The sequence below is a fragment of the Pongo pygmaeus genome, chromosome 16 (assembly GCF_028885625.2).
Source record: "Pongo pygmaeus isolate AG05252 chromosome 16, NHGRI_mPonPyg2-v2.0_pri, whole genome shotgun sequence".
Lineage (NCBI taxonomy): Eukaryota > Metazoa > Chordata > Mammalia > Primates > Hominidae > Pongo > Pongo pygmaeus.
This window is the reverse complement of record NC_072389.2, coordinates 54,634,242-54,652,168: the sequence shown is the minus strand read 5'-3', so window position 1 is coordinate 54,652,168 and position 17,927 is coordinate 54,634,242. Positions and strand designations below refer to the sequence as shown.

At 36.3% G+C, this 17,927-nt stretch overlaps 2 protein-coding genes across 12 annotated transcripts in view; one reads left to right on the top strand and one right to left on the bottom strand.

Moving 5' to 3' along the window:
* FGF7 (fibroblast growth factor 7) overlaps positions 1 to 1,476 on the bottom strand; it is a 61,681-nt gene extending 60,205 nt beyond the window's left edge. Inside the window, exons 1-2 of the mRNA XM_054451233.2 lie at positions 1,149 to 1,476; positions 5 to 557 (exon numbers count right to left, since the gene is read on the bottom strand). Of these exons, the coding sequence (XP_054307208.1) occupies positions 5 to 290 (286 nt within the window). The 5' untranslated portion in view covers positions 291 to 557; positions 1,149 to 1,476. The remainder of the gene's footprint in view (positions 1 to 4; positions 558 to 1,148) is intronic.
* The window catches only part of FAM227B (family with sequence similarity 227 member B), a 290,230-nt gene that overhangs the window by 202,147 nt on the left and 70,156 nt on the right, over positions 1 to 17,927 (top strand). The gene's annotated exons all lie outside the window — the stretch shown is intronic.

The following is a 17,927-nucleotide window of genomic DNA, read 5'->3' as shown; positions in this document are numbered from 1 at the left end:
TTACTGTAATTATTCTTCATCTCTTGGGTCCCTTTTACTTTGCCTCTTTTATCAATCCTCAGGTACCACTGTGTTCGACAGAAGAGTCTTCTCACTCTTATATCCCCTCCTTCCATGTAATCATAACTTCTTGTGTGTCGCTCAGGGCTGGAACAGTTCACATTTGTAGCCATTTGCTCTGGAGTCATGTCATTGCAAGCTAAAGATATAGTACCCACTAGACAGATAATGTGAAAGCACGATCTGTAGAGCAAAGTTGGCAGGATCCATGTCAGTATCCATTTGTGCATTATAGTGTAGTGCTCCGGGTGTTCATGAATAACATAATGAAAATTGAATCTTGAGTTGATTGTTACGTCTAGGTCATTGACCTCTTTCTATCTGTGAATTGTAGATTGATTTAAGAAAGAGTAGTTGCTCTTTCCAAATTGTTAGCCTTATCCTTTTAGTTCCTGATAACAACACAGGATTCCTCCTTAAATAACTCTGTTGATAAATCCTCATAAAAACAGTTCGTAGTAAGTTCAGTTGCTGTGACGCTGTTTGCTATTTGACTTCTGTTTGCAATGAGAGATTAAGAATAGGGAGGGGAGGAGAGAGGAAGATAAAAAATTGTATGTATAAATTTTAGTGGGTAAGTAGTAGTACTAATATACAGTATAGGTTATTCTTTGAAGATACATTTAAAACAGCCTTCACAGAGGATGTCAAAATCTTTACCACTTTATGTGTAGATTTATAAAATTTATGCACGAGTAGAGAAAAAACAGAATATGACTGTACCATTCATTCTAATTGCTATTTTGTGAGAACCATACTGCACTCAGAACTATTGATTTAAATTTTTTACAATTACTACTAACAAAGTGTAACTGCTTTCTCCCTAGACTTCTTTATTATATGCTTTTACGTTTGTGGTTAATCAATTATTTTCTCCTGAACTGCTCAGGTTTTTTAAGTTAAATGTCAGGATTGCTCTGGAGAACTTCAACCTTATCTTTATGTTCTACAGCATAATTACTATAGATAGTTACATGGCTCAAAAATCTTGTAACTTTACTTTCCTGCTCAGTACTAAAATCAGAAAAAGAGATAAACTTTTAGAAAACATTCAGCATTGTTTTTAAAGACAAATAACAGTAACTTACTTGTTTTGTTGATAACAGCTGGATATATAAGAATTCCATGTCTGTTGTCTGCCTTGTGCAACTTGAGCCTTTCTACTGTAGCTACAAACTACTTCTCAGCTGAAAAGTTCTCCAGCAGAATCATAATTGTTTCCATAAATCAACAGGCAGGAGGATTTTCTCTCTGTGTGTGAGCGCGTGTGTGCTTGTGTGTGTATGTGTGAGCCTTTTATTCAGGGCTTTTCGATAAATACCTTTGCTGACCTCATTGGAAGCAATTAAAACTTAGCCAGTGAGCTGTTAGTTGAATACAACAGCGAGAATAAAAGGAGGCTTGTATAGTATTCAATGGTCATGAGAGGGAGCTATGAACATGTTTTATGCTTAAATCTACAAGTGGGTACCTACTTTGTAGAAACAGATCTCTGGTTCTGAAGCAGTTAGAAGGGGAAAGGGAATTTTTTAAACCTTCTTTGCAATATAGCAGTTGTATTATACTTGGAAAATTATTCATTTGAACATATATATAGGGTTTTTTAATACTTAGAAAATCTTTTCCATAGCTTTATAATACATGCATTTCTTCAATTACTTCTTTGTGCTCAGAATGTTAGAACAAAACTAATATGTGTTAACTAACATATGAGTGCCTTAAAGCACTGTGTAGATAAGTTGAATATTATCACATCATACAGAGACAATTCATTGAATATGAATATAAGTACAATTTTTATGTATTATATTCCTAGGCTGAAAGTGAGAAGATCTATATTCTTATTTGAGTTAGACCACTAATGACCAGTATGACTTTGGGCAAGTTACCTGCTGTTCCAGAGTCTCAGCTGTTACATTTGTAAAATTGGTGTATTGGTCTAATGCCTCTATGGTGCTTTACAATTCTGTGATCTGTGACTTATATTCACTACTAATATAAGGAACAGGGCACCTACTTTTAAAAGCTGTTATTCTTAAAAATTAAAAAGGAGGAAATGGTTTCACATTGATTATCAGTGTTTTATTTTTGCCTCAGTAAGAATATTGGAACAATAAATGTTAATTTAGAGATGGAATTATGAGATGTATTGCTAAGGTAAATAAGAGAAAGCTATTTTACTTTCCAGCATGAGTTCTCTCCTTTACTTCCTGTTCTGGTATACATGAAGTAGTGCTCAAGTGTTGTATTAGATTCTTGGTGTAGAATAATTGTGTTGTCTAACTAAATCAGTATTAAGAAAGTATATTAAAATTATCTTTTTCATGTTATATACTCCTCAAAACACACACACACACACGAAACACCACACACACACACACACAATGTGAAATGCACTACTTTACCACCAGGTGGTGCATGTAGACCAAATAGGAAAAGGAAATTAAATCTACTCAACTGGATTATAGTTTATGTGATTTCTCTTTGTATCTGTCCCTTTAGGGAACAGAATGAAGAGCACAGAATAGTTCACATGTACCCAGTTACTCTTTATATGCCAAATGTTGAATGTTCCACATTTATTAAAGCAGAGGAGGACAGACTCTTTGATAATTGCATCTGTTGAAAGCTAGAAAGCTGAAAACATCGTATCATGTATTCCCTAAAAGGAGGAAGAGAAGGAGGAAAGAAAATATAATGTTATTGTGTTCTGAATCACACTCCGCTAGTTTGGGAGGTAACAATAATGAGCAGGCTCAGAATTCCTAGGACTTAGATATTGCTTCTAAAGAAATAAAAGTTATCAATAGTAAGTTTACAGTGTAAAGATATTCAAGAGCTACTAAATCCATTTGTTCCATACTGAATCCACGGATTTTAAACCAAGAAATCAGTAAGTTAGAAGTCCACATTTGCTAACCAAGTGCTAAATACTTAAATAAAAGAAATGGATAGTTTGTTAGCCAAGAGTGCTTAGTGCCTCCTTAATATCTGCTGTATAGGATTAACTGTAAAATGGGAAACAAAAGAATAAAATTGTGATCTGTGCACTTAAAGTGCATTAGATGCTATTACACTCTGTAATTTGGAAATATGATCCCAGTAATATTAATGAACAGATTAATCTCAACAAGGGAACTATATCAATGGTTTAAATTCTTTGATTATCTTTTTTTATTGGAGAATTATTAATTCAGGATGGGCCAACACAATTCATTAGGACCACAGCTATAATGGAGAACCAAACTTAGATTTCACTGTGCCCTTATTATGCTTATGCTTCTAAATGAATTCTCCAGGAACTAAGAATAACTTAAGGCAACTCTAGATGGGGTAACCCTCTGGATGTTTTAAGTTATACGTTGGCAACCATTTGTTGCTCTTGTTTTAATAGACCTATAGTGATAGATTAAGCACAGGAATACTTCGAACCATTGTCTTTTTTTGTTATTTGTAGATTGAATTTTCTTTTTTAACACACCATTTCTGGCTTCAAAGAATTAACTGGCCTGGCATGGTGGCTCACGCCTGTAATCCCAGCACTTTGGGAGGCCGAGGCGGATGGATTACAAAGTCAGGAGATCGAGACCATCCTGGCTAATATAGTGAAACCCCGTCTCTACTAAAAATACAAAAAAAATTAGCCGGGCGTGGTAGCGGGCGCCTGTAGTCCCAGCTACTCGGGAAGCTGAGGCAGGAGAATGGTGTGAACCCGGGAAGCGGAGCTTGCAGTGAGCAGAGATCGCGCCACTGCACTCCAGCCTAGGCGACAAAGCGAGACTCCATCTCAAAAAAAAAAAACCAAAAAAAAAAAACTTTACCTTATTCATAATCATGTATAATATAATCGGTAGAAGGGAACATAATTATTTTCATTACTTTGCATTCTTACATCTTATTCTGTTCCATATCCTCTCAGTTTTCATTCTTCCCCAAAACATAGATAATTCTTTTTATTAGTTTCTTGTGTATCTTTTCAGAGTTTCGCTATGTTTATACAGGCAAACTGGATACATATGTTTGTGTGTATATATATATATACACATACATATTATTTTTTACTTTTACCCTTTTTATACAAAAGGTAGCACACCATATGCATTGTTTTGTATGTTTTTTTTTAACAGAAAAATCTTTCTATCTCATTATTTAGGAAGCTTCTCACATTTTTGTTGTTATAGCTACAGGGTATTCCGCTGAATGGGTATATCACAATGTATTTGAGCAGCCTCCTATTGAGGAACATTTAATTTTTTTCAGTACTTTTCTATTACCAAGAAATGCTGTAATGAATAAAGACATAAAATATGTCATTTTTTACTATGAAAATAAATCTGTAGGATCAACTTCCAGAAGTAGACTGCCTGGGACAAAAGGTATTAAAAAAAGGTATTGCCAACTTATCCTCCACAGAGGTTGTACTAGTTTTATAATCCCACCAGCAGTAGGTAAGAGTGCTCATTTATTTCAAAAAATTTATTGTGAAAACATTTAGAGTTTTGTTAATCTGACAAGTGAAAATGCCATTAAATTGTAGTTATCCTTTGCATTTCTCTTCTTATGAGACAAGGTAACCATCATGGACAAGTGCTACAAAGAAAAGATACCTAGTGCCATGAGTATCTATGATAAGTGGCAATATGTAAGCTTTCCCTGCAAAAATTCCACTAAAGCTGCAACTTTACAGCATGAATGGGAGTTAACCAGGTGAAGAGGTACTATACAAAAAAAAACCTGTCCTTTTCACAGTGAAACACAGGTTTGGTCCCAGTAGAGAGAATGAGAAGGGACTGTGGTGCATGAAGAGGTTGGAGAGGCAAGCAGGATCTCCATGTGCTTTATTAAGGCATATGATCTGTATTCCAGGAGCAATAGGAAGCCATTATAATATGGTAAGCAGAAGAGTGACATGATCAGAATTTTACTCTGCCTCTGTTCTGGTCAAAACTTAATTCTTATTGGCAGAATGGGCTTATGAAATATTAAATTGTGTTCATTTATCCCATTTTTTTCTGTTCTTCATATTTTCAAAAAGATATTGGAAAGGAAAGGTTGAGGGAAAAAAGTCATAAATGGTTCCTGACTAGGGTAAAACATGAATCCCTTTCAAAAGGTCATGCCAAGTGCACTGAAAATAAAGGAAGCACTAGAGTGCATTTGAGAAGCAGCCCAGGGAAACTATCATAGAGTCCCATGGACCTGGGAGCATAGAGAAAAGTTTATGGCCCCCATATTTGGGGAGCCATGCTTGTATATATATCTGTACCACAGCACCACAGCACATAGCAGAGGCAGCAATACTCCAGAGAATCAGGGCTGCTTCATGTGTCTGAACAAATAGGTCCATAAGGACCCCTCATAAATATTTCCCATATTTTAAAATAATTCTGGAAGTAGCAGGGGGTTCAGACCTGTAGAAACTATGTGAACAGAGTGAGTGAATACCCCAGAAGAGGAATCAGGATAGACAAATGACTCAACACCCAGATGCCCTAGCTGTGGCCGTGCATAAAACTCTTGAAATCTATCCCATCTTGAAACAGAAGAGGGAAACCCAAGAATAACTGAAGTTAAGTTTTTTACCAAACTGAAAGAGCAGAATTCTCAAAATTAAAGCTAGGTTGATTTATATTTATAAATATAAAGTTATATGTTATTTTTTGCATATCTGAAATTGTGGTCCAACACATGTTTCTTTTTTTTTTTCTTTTTTTTTATCTTTTAGGTTGAGGGGTACATGTGCAGATTTGTTATACAGGTAAACTCATGTCACAAGGGTTTGGTGTACAGATTATCACTGAAGCACTAGCATAGTACCTGATAGTTATATTTTCTCTTCCCTCCCTCCACTCTCAAGTGGACCCCAGTATCTGTTGTTCCTCTATTTTTGTCCATTTGTTCTCACTATTTAGCTCCATTTATAAGTGAGAGAATATGGTATTTGATTTGCTGTTCCTGTGTTAATTTGCTAAGGATAATGGCCTCCAGCTCCATCCATGTTCCTGCAAAGGACATGATGGCTGCAAAGTATTCCATAGTCTATATGTACCACATTTTCTTTATCCAGTCTACCATTGAGGGCATTTAGATTGATTCCATATCTTTGCTATTGTGAATAGTGCTGCAATGAACATACACATGCATGTGTCTTTATGGTAGAATGATTTATATTCCTTTGGGTACATACCCAGTAATAGGATTGCTGGGTCAAATGGTAATTGTGTTTTTAGTTCTTTGAGGAATTGCCACACTTCTTTCCATAATGGTTGAACTAATTTACACTCCTATCAGCAGTGTATAAGTGTTCCTTTTTCTCTGCAAGTTTGCCAGCGTTTATTTTTTGACTTTTTAGTAATAGCCATTCTGACTGATCTGAGATAGGATCTCACTGTGTTTTTTATTTGCATTTCTCTAATGATTAGCAGTATTGAGCATTTTTTTCATGTTTTTTAGACACATGTATGTCTTTTCAAAATTGTTCATGTCCTTTGCCCACTTTTTAATGGGGCTATTTGGTTTTGTTTATAAATTTGTTTAAGCTCCTTATAGATGCTGGAGGTTAAATCTTTGTGAGATGCATTGTTTGCAAAAATTTTCTCCTATTCTGTAGGTTGTCTGTTTATTGATAATTTCCTTTGCTGTACAGGAGCTCTTTAGCTTAATTAGATCCCATTTGTCAATTTTTGCTTTTGTTGCAATTGCTTTTGGCATGTTTGTCATGAAATCTTTGCTAGTTCCTATGTCCAGAATGGTATTTACTAGGTTATCTTCCAGGGTTTTTATAGTTTTAAGTTTTATATTTAAGTCTTTAATCCATCTTTAGTTTATTTTTGTACGTGGTGTAAGGGAAGGGGTCCAACTTCAATCTGCTTCATATGGCTAGCCAGTTATCCCAGCAATGTTTATTGAATAGGGAGTTATTTCTTCATTGCTTGTTTTCGTGAGATTTGTCAAAGATCAGATAGTTGTGGGTATGCAGCCTTATTTCTGGGCTCATTCTGTTCCATTGCTCTATGTGTGTCTTTCTGTACCAGTACCATACTGTTTTAGTACTGTAGCCTTATAGTATAGTTTGAAGTCGGGTAGCATGATGCCTCCAGCTTTGTTATTTTTTTTTTAAGAGAGTCACCCAGGCTGAAGTGCAGTGGCATAATCATGGCTTACTGCAGCCTCAAGTTTCTGGGCTCAGGTGATCCTCTCGCCTCCTGAGTAGCTGGGACTACAGGCATGCATCACCATACCAGGCTATTTTTTTGTATTTTTTGCAAAGACAGGACTTTTCCATGTTGCCCAGGCTGGTCTCAAACTCCTGGCCTGAAGCAGTCTGCCTACCTGGGCTTCCCAACATGCTGGGATTGCAGGTGTGAGCAACTGCACCCAACCAGCTATGTTCTTTTGGCCTAGGATTGCCTTGGATCTTCAGGCTCTTTTATGGTTCCATATGAATTTTAAACTAGTTTTCTTTAGTTCTGTGAAGAATGTCATTGGTAGTTTGATAGGAATAGCATTGAATCTATAAATTGCTTTGGGCAGTATGGCCATTTTAATGATCTTGATTCTTCCTATCCATGAACATGGAATGTTTTTCCATGCATTTGTGTCATCTCTGATTTCTTTGAGCAATGTTTTATGATTTTCATTTTGGAGATCTTTCACCTCCCTGGTTAGCTGTATTCCTAGGTATTTGTGTGTGTGTGTGGCGGGTGGGGTGGGGGCAATTGTGGATGGGATTGTGTTCCTGATTTGGCTTTCAGCTTGACTATTGGTGTGTAAGAATGCTAGTGATTTTTGTACAATGATTTTGTGTCCTGAAACTTTGCTAAAGTTATTTATCAATTCAAAGAGCTTTTGGACAGAGATTATGGGGTTTTCTACATAGAAAATCATGTCATCTCTGAACAGGGATAGTTTGACTTCTTCTCTTCCTATTTGGATGCCTTTTATTTCTTTCTCTTGCCTGATAGTTCTGACCCGGACTTCAAATACGATGTAGAATAGAAGTGGTGAGAGAGGGCATCTTTGTCCAAGACATATTTCTACTACATTCTCAGAGATGTCCTTACACTATGAATTTATCTTCCTCTTTTCTTCTGTCCACCCCATTCCGTAAATCAGCTTGAACCCTGGGTCATGCCATATAACCAATCTTACTTATTTCCTTGATTCATCCATCTAACAAATATTTATCAAATAGATACTTGGTGCCAGATGTCGTGCTGGCCTTTTGGAGATACAATGGTGAATATTCTGGAAGTGACCTCTGCCCTAACAGAGCATGCATTCCAGTGAGAGAACAAACATAAACAAGTAGATTGGTGGGGGGTGGGGGGTGGGGGTGGATCTTGGTGTGTTCCAAGAACTGAATGAAGGCTAATATGAATGAAAAATGGAAAAAGTAGTGAGAGATGAATGAACCTGAAGAGGTAGGCAGGGACCAGATCATAATAAATTTTGTAGGTCACGATAATAGGAGTTTGGGTTTATTCCAAGTATTAATATAAAAGGAGGCTGTAGTATGGACACGTCAACCCAAACCTGATGGGCCTGGTCAAAGACAGTAGTTTAAACTCTGGCATAAAATCCCAAAAGTAATTGAGCAAGCCTGAGGTCCCTATAAATCCTCAATTATGTAAACTTGTGCTTACCCTTGGCATAATGCCCTAACATTTTAAAACTAACTGTATATAAGATACAAAGTATGAGTCATATGTTCAAAATTGTGGTGTGCTGGTGACTCAAATATATAAATATCTCAGTTTACAAAAGTTACTTGACTCTTGTATCTCTGAGTCTATAAAAATTTATGCTTTAATTTTATATTTATAAGAAGTTATCTGAAATGCTCATCTAAATTTAAAGTTCTTAAAATTATATTATGAATTTACTGAATTGTGATACAACTTTAGACCTAGAGCAAAATCTCTAGTTGGAGCTACTAGTTTGGGTTTTTTTTTCCACTTGTACATTTCTATATAATGAAAGCATATTATGTAATTCATTCTTGATTGTCTTGATTCCCCTTAAGTTACTGCTTAACTTTAGGAAACAATCAATTTCCTTGAGTAAGTGCTTTACATTGGTGCCTAGTTTTGACAGCTTCATGCATTCTAAATGTTGAAAAATGTTCTAACAGTGAGAGTTTTGCTTCATCCCTAGAAGAACATCATGACAAACACAAAGACCTTGTGCAATTGAGGTTATTACATTGTTAGCTCTAAATTGTCATTGTTTGGTTCTACATGAATTGTCTATGTAGCAAGGCAGCAAAATGAGGGGTAAAACTAGCAACAGCAATTTTTCTTTTTAAAATGTTTCATGGATATCAATGTGTTAGTAGCAAAACTGGCTTAATTTTTAATTCATTAGCTTTCAAAGCATGTTCAAAAGAGAAAAAGAGGCAGAGTAAAAGTAATTATGATAGTAAAGAAGAAAAAGAAAGTTAGGGAGTGCACCACCTTAATTATAGAGCTACATCCATGAAAAGCCAAGTATTCAGTAAAAATTTGTATTTGTGTAAAACTGGTGGCTATCACAATAACTTATGCATGAGAAAGGAAGTTTATACTTCTGCTTAAGCTCCTCTTCAAGCTAAATGTTCTTTCTATCCTCAGCTACAGCTTACATTTTCCTTCAATAGTTTTTAATATTAATTCAAACATAGTGAGTCCTCCTTATTCCTCTAATTAATTCCAAAAAATGTCAATTCTACCTCAACTTCTTCTACACCTGTTTCTTCCTATCAATGATCACTTTCACATCCTAGATCAAGTTATTGTTATAGTTCACATTAATTCTATTCCTAATCCACCTCTTTGTATCTTCTCTCCCCAATCTCCAATCCATTGTAAATGTTGTTGTGAGATTAATCTTTCTAAAATATAACTGCAACCATGTTATTTCTCTGCCCCAAGTCATCAGTAACATCCCCACTTTTCCTAAATAAAACTCTACTCTTCTTTTTCCAATATGCAGACTACTGTTTCCACTGCCCTCTATGATCCTCAACATCCCCCAAACACTAGGCTCTCTCACTTGGTTTGGGGTGTAGGGAGATTTCCCCCCTCCCTCCCCCCACACACACTTCTCCTCTTGGTAGAGAAGTGGACTAAAAAAGAAGAAATCCCCCTCACAAATTCTCTCCCTCTCTACCTTCTCTCCCTCACTATCTCCCCATCTCTTTCTCTCTCTTATATATTCAGTCTGCATGAGGGACCCAAGAGTCATGTAACCAATTATCAGATATTTCCTTTGAAATTTTACCTATTGAGTTTTTAATGATGCAATAAAGTCCTTGGTCCTATTTAACTGATAACTCAGCTAATTATTTTAAATCAACACTTACTCTGTATTCAGATAGTGTGCATTATGACATACTGTTCAATAAGATAAGCAAGGTCCCTGACTTAGAGCTTAAATTATTGGAGGAGGGGGCAGATAACAGACATTAAAAATAACTCTGATGGCTATTTCAGGAGGAAATAAATAGGTTACTATGGTATCATTTAACACAGAAAGGAGAAGGATGTTTCAAATCTCATTACAAAATGTCTTTCTGTAGAATTGCCATTTAAGCTCAGATCTGATACATGAGAAGAAATCAAAAGTGGAGGCAGAGCATTCTAGATAAAGGTAGCAAGAGCAAAAGTTCTGAGGTGAAAATGAGCTTGTTGTGTTCTAGAAACCAAAAGATAGCATACTGAACAAAGGGAAAGTTGGGCAATATGAGACCAATGTACATAAGGCCTTGATACCAACATTAAAGACTTTGGATTTGATCCTAAGTATAATAGGTTTTAATTAGCAAGTATAATCATTCTGAAAACTTTTTGGAGAATCTTTAGGAGATGGCAAAAGTTGAAATGAGGAGACTGGTTAGGAGGCCGTAATTGAAATACAGGTCAGAGATGATATCTTAGACTAATTATGGTAGGGGAGATGGAAAGGAGTAGGTAGATGTATGTTGGAGACTGTATTAGTCTGTTCTTAATGCTGCTGATAAAGTCATACCCGAGACTGGGCAATTTACAAAAGAAAGACATTTAATCGACCCACAGTTCCACATGGTTGGGGAGGCCTCACGATCATGGTGGAAGGCAAGGAGGAGCATGTCAGGTCTTACACAGATGGTAGCAGGTAAAGAGAGAGAATGAGAGAGAAGCAAAAGCTGAAACCCCTTACAAAACCATCAGATCTCGTAAGACTTATTCACTACTATGAGAATGGTATGGGGGAAACTGCCCCCATGATTCAATTATCTCCCACCAGGTCCCTCCCACAACATGTGGGAATTATGGGAGTACAATTCAAGATGAGATTTGGGTGAGGACACAGAGCCAAACCATATCAGAAACAAAGCCTTATTCAATGTAAGAGACAAAGAGGAGTCAAGGTTAAGTTCCAGATGTCCAATATTTGTAACTGGATAAATGGTGATGTCATTTGCTGAGCTAAGAGAGACTGGGAGAAGACCAGGATTAGAGGGGAAAATCAGACAACTGGAAAGTTTGGCTGAGAGAAATGCTATCACCCAAGGGCCAATTCATTCTGGATCAGAGAGATCTGGACCTTTTTACTCCTTTGAATGAGAACCAAGAAGCATCTTGAAATTCAATTTCCACACAAGTGTGGAAGTAGAAACAAAATCTCTTTTTAAGGATATCTGGTGCAAAAGGAAAGTTTTTCTTGTGCAGTATTAACTATGCATTTTAATGAAAATAATAAGGGCCATCCTCCCTCATTTTTCTAATTAAGGATGTCTCTGACAACCAGCATATCATAGGCCCCAGTAATATAATACATGATATTGGAAGTCAAACTATATTATGGGACCTTATTGTGAAAACCTAAAACTGATTTATTCTTTGATTTCAGCTATAAATGGGTTTCAAAGTTGCCAAAAAATAAGTCAGTGTACTTAGTGTTCAAATCAATTCTTGTGACACTGAGAAAAAAAAAATTTTTAAGAATAACAGTGTTGATATTTTGAAAAAAAAATAATCCTTAGTACCCTCTCTGGTTATTTTACCCGAAAGAAAATTGCTTTCATATTCCTGAAAGCTATACTTCTTTCCATAGAAGGATGTTAGCAGAGAAACATAGTAGTAGAGTTGCTCATATCAGATTATACCACCACCCTGTATTGCACAACAAAAAGAATATGTTAAAACTAAAATATTGTCTAATGCCAAGAAAAAATGGCTAATTTGGCAAAAATTATATTAATCATTTTATAGTGCCCAGAAGAACAACAAAATAAGACTGATCTTTTTCTAATATAATTTTTTGACTACACATGATTATAGCTTTGATTTCTTAGCCTAAGTAGTTTGGAAGTTGGAAACATTGTAGCGTGAGCTTAGAAAGCTGCCGAATAAGTAGAAATACAAAATTATAGCATGTTTTAGAAGAAATATTGCTTCTTAATGCCAAGTGCTGTATGTGTAATAAATCAAACTGTCACCTGGTTTAATTGAATCAATAAAAGAATATGGAAATAGCTTATTAGCTTATCTGCAAATGAGGATGTAAAAGTACTGAAAGATGTTTGAAAATTGATTTCTCTCTAAAATATTTAAAATTCCCCATAACAATTGATATATCCTATTATTTGTGCACAATTTTGGAAGTATCTACGAAGCAAAAAAGACAAGTTTGAATTCAAAGCCCAATTTGAATGGTAACAAATTCTGAATTGAGAGATTCCAAATATAAGAACTTTTGCCATATTTGAAGTTATGCTAAGAATACATGGTTTATTAGGATAATATTTATTATTTTTGCCTTGAATAAATAAAATTAAAGGGGATAATTCTAGTTCTTAGTACAACTAAAGGATTAGGTAAAAGTCTACTTCAAAAATGGTAATGAAATTTTTTATATGTACTCATCCTTTACCTTGATTCCCTTCTTTATGCCTTCCATTCCATTTTATGCCACTCAGCATGGCGACATATTGTGACAATAAATATACTTTATTTCCAATGTCATCAAATATAAAACCAGAATGCAAACTCAGAAGTATCAAAAATATCATTGTTCATTTTATCTCTCAAAAAGGTGGACAAGAAAGAATGAAATATATAAAATTTTTTGATTATTTTAGCATACCTAGAATATATTTTGATTTAAAAGGGGACTTTTTTTCTTTCAACAGTGTTCCTCATCTCGTTAGTACTTAATTTATCCCTTTTAGAATGAGAAATCATCTTTTTTTCTGTTTTTCACTTCCTTGGTTTACAGATAAAATTATATTATGCTATTACCCTGGTGATACCAAATATTTACAAAGATTTGGGCATTTTTTGGGGGGTTCTATTTTCAATTCTGCAACTGTTTTTTATCCTATCCATCCTCCTTCCCTTTCTCTGCATTTTTATTATCCACTTTGTTATATTTTTTTCCTAGCTCCCTCTCTCATTTGTTTACTTTCACTCCCTCTCTCCCTGCCCACCCCCCCAACACACAGATACACACACACACACACACACACACCACACACACACACACACACACACACACACACTCTCAAATGCTTTTTCGGTCATTCCCATGCTTCAGGTTTCTAGAAAACTCATTAGGTCATTCTTATATTAATTTTCTACTTGTTTATCATTTTTTCAATCTAGTCTTGAAAAACACATCTGGTTTCCATTCTAATCAGTATTCCTCTGAGAGTAGCATCATGTTATAGAAGTCAAAGAATTCTCAAATAATAACTCATAATGATGCAACATCTCGTAATTTAAACTTTTATCCAGTAACTTTAAAAGAGCTATTCATGTAGTCTAACTTGGCAGCCTTTTTTTTAAGATAAAAGTTTATGGAGATGGGGTTTGTATGGGTAATCATTTAAAGAAACAATATTTGGAAACCTTTTTCAAAATGACAAATTTTTTAAACTAAACATGGAAAATGATTCGCTATTTTCAGTAGCAATTCATTTCTGAGAGTTCACAATTGAAATGACACATACAACTTATGTGCTATGGAAATGAGGTGATAGTGAAGCCTATGAATTGAAAAAGGAAGACAAAAACATTAGAACTACTAAGAAAGAGCAAATAGATGTTAAGTGAGAAATTATTGAAAACTACTTACAAAACATAAAGCTATGTGCATTATGAGAGGATATAGTATTCAGAGGTAGCATGGAACAACGTGGCCTATGGGGAGCTGTCAGGGTTCAAACGATTTGCAATCAGACATTCTGCATTTGAATTATTGTTCTTAATAATTGTGTGACATAGGTAAGTTATTTAACCTCTCTGAGTCCATCACGTGTTACAAGAATAATAGAGGACAAATTTCCACTTGAAGAAGCCTAAAGGGCTGGAGAGTGGATGCAAAAAATAAATAGGGTGCTTTAGAAGATCCGAAGTGAGAGTACAGTTGTGAAAGAAGATAATTAGACAATTCTAGTGCCAGCATTATAGGTGACATTGAGCAGAAACCTCGCGTGGGAAGGTGAGCCTGAAAAGAAATGAGAACAAGGGAAATACTAGAGCCTGAATGATCCTAATAAACAGTAAAAGCAGAGATGAATACAGTAGAAAACAGAAAGAGACTAATCTGGCATATATCTCTATTTTATATATTAAAGCCTTACATAGCACTTACTGCATGCCAGGCAGTTTTCTAAGCGTTTTATAAAATTAAATAATGCAGTCATATTAAGTTGGCATTATTTTTATCCTCATTTTGCAAGTGATGAAACTAGTCTTAGGTATAGTTTGCCAGAACAGGGAAAGAATAAAATTTGAGGTGACTTCAGTTCTCCAGCAAACATTGCTAGAAAGTTAAAGGAGAGATAGTTCTGTCCAGGAAGAAAATAGTAATAACAATAATAATTACAACAACAGCATTTATTGAGCCTTTATTAAGTGCCAGCCACTGTTTTAAGTTTATATATATATATATCTCTTTTGGCATATATATATATTCCTATTTATATATACATATATAAAAATATGTATAAATATATATATATAGAAAGAGAGAGAGAGAGAAGGAACAGTAATAAAAGAGTACAAGTACTCCTTTATCCTCATTTTCCAGATAAAGAAACAAGGCACAAGAGAGTTTAAGTAACTTTCACAAGTTAATAAAGTTTGAAATAAATTGGAATATTGATACAGAAGGGCTAATCTGAAGCCTGAGCCTTTAGTCACTATAACTTTCAACATACGATTTATTTTCATAAAGGGGGTGGGGAGGGCGTCCCTAACATGCTTCACTTTTTCAAGTGTGCCACATCTTAAAGTGGAATAAGCTAGTTGACATGGTCAGTTCACATGTAAAGAACCCAAATAAGAAGCCCTCCAGTACTGACATGAAACTTGCTAAGAAAAAAAACATACTCATCTCCAGAGGACTCTCATGCCATCCATCCATAATACTAAACTCAATCTTTAATCATACATATGAACCAAAGATGACAAACATTTGGAGAAAAGAAGAAAGATCAAAGTGAAGGCACCAAGAAAACTGATCCTTCATAAAGGCAATCCAAGAAATATAAAATATGTATTTCAAATTCTTACTAGAATTTATATACTCATTCATTTTTAAAATATTCACTATATACCTCCTACTATGTATCAGACTCCGAATTGTGGTAGTAAATGCCATGGTGATATAACCCCACCCCTCCACCCCCAGAAAAAAACACCACAACCACACATTACTTGCTCCCATGGAGCTTATTTGAAATTATATTGCATAATTTTAAAAGCATAATCTGACAGAAAATGAAGCAGAAAAAAACAGGATTAGGTATCAAGACTATGATAGCAGAACAAATAATTTGGCAGAATGGTTAAGTAATAGACTGAATACGGCTAAAAAACAAATAAATGATTTGTAATGTCCAGCATTCAAAATTAGAACAAAAAACAGAGAGGCAGAAAATAGAGAAATGTTGAAGGATATGGAAGATCAATTTAGATAGTTTATCTTCACTTCAAAACGAATTCCAGGAAGAAAATATGAAGGAAAAGCGAGAGAGCAAAGAATACTTCACAAAATTGAATAAGAACTCAAGTGATCAATTGAAATGACCCACCAATGGCTAAGCATAATGAGTGAAGACCCATGTCATGGTGAAACCTCTGAACTCAAACAATAAGTAGAAAATATTGAAAGTTTCTAAAAATAAAATTTGCACAAGTTGCTTACAAAGGAACTAGAATCAGATTGGCATCAGATTATATCATTAGGCAGCACTTGATGCTAGAAGAAAGTACAGAATACCTACAAAGATTTGAGCAAAAACATATTAAGCTAAAATATATACCAGTTAAGATATTATTCAGATGCAAGTATAAATAAAAACATTTTCATGCAAATAAGAACTCCAAATGTTTCCCAACTTTAGACCCTCCCTGAAATAATTACTGTGGCAAAATAAAAAATGTTTCCAAGAGGAAGTGTGGGATACAAAACAAAAAGGATGAAATACTACTCAACAATAAAAATAAACTATTTACTGGTATGTAGAACGTGTGCATGAATCTCAAATGCATTATGCTAAGTAAAAGAAGCCAGACCCAAAAGGCTACATGCTGTATGGTTCCATTTTACGTTCTAGAAAGGCAAAAACTATAGGTACAGAAACAGATTGTCAGAGGATGTGGAGTGGGGATGAGAGATTGACAACAATGGGGCATGAAAGGATTATTTGGGTGATGGAACAGTTCTATATCTTGATTGTGGGGGTAGTTACACAATCATGTGCTTTTGGCAGAACTCACAAAACTAAAGGTGAAAATTACAGCATATAAATGATACCTCATATATAAATACATATATATATATATTAGTACTACTAATGAGGGACAAAACAGTGGAGAGTAAAGAAACTAGTTAAATATATATTTGAATCTCAGTGTTAAAATTTTAAAAATAGGAGAGAGGGCAAGATGGCGGACTAGACAAAGCCAGGTGGAACAGCTGCCACCGAGGGACTGAGGTGACTGGTGTACTCCTAACAGATCTTCAGAGGGAAGGCACCAAGTGTGGTCACAGGGAAAACACAGAAGCTGGGCTGAAGTGGGAAAAAGCCAGGAACCCTGCCCGGGGCTATGGTGCACCAGGACTTGTTCCTGGTTCCCAGCGACTCAAGGAGAATGGGCCAGTTGAACTGGCAAGGAGCAACCGGCTCTCACCATGGGCCTCAGTGCAGGAGGAGACTCCTAAACCACCACAGACACTCAAGTTGACAGGGAGAGCTGCTTAGAAAAGTGGTAGGGACAGCAAGCCAGCTGATGTGGAGCCCAGAGGGTTTGGCATGAGAGCGTCTGTAGCAGAACACGGCCAGGGACAGCCATCCTCCTAGGCTTGGCTTGCTCCCATAGGAGACATTAGCCCCAGGAGAACTGTCGGACCTGAACTCTGCAGGTCAGTCTTGCCCATCAGACGGGGCCAGTCCAACCTGAGCACTTCTTAGTCTGCTGGCTTCTCCTGGGCCCCCAGCCTTGCCACATCTGCTTGCAGGGCATCCTTGGGTGTTCTGGGGTCCTGCCTCATACCTCCTGTGCTGGTGGATCATGCTTGACTGGTGGAGAGTGCCAGTGGGGCAGTTGCCAGCCTGGCCGCTCTGCCTGCTCCCTCTCCACACTGCGTCTTCCCTCAGGCCCACAGCAAACCCCAATCATGTTACCGGCACACGTGTTTATGGGTGGGTTTTGCTTTCCTTGCCCTGCCAGTGTGTGTGTGTGTGTCTCTGTGTATGCACCCTGCCCTGCCACTGCTGGGTCAGAAGTGCACTCCACTCCCCCACGGCACTCCCCACCACTAACCATCATTGCAGTTGGAGCCTTGGCCAGTACTTAGCCAGCTAGCCAGCCCCACCCCGGCCAGCACCCCACCCT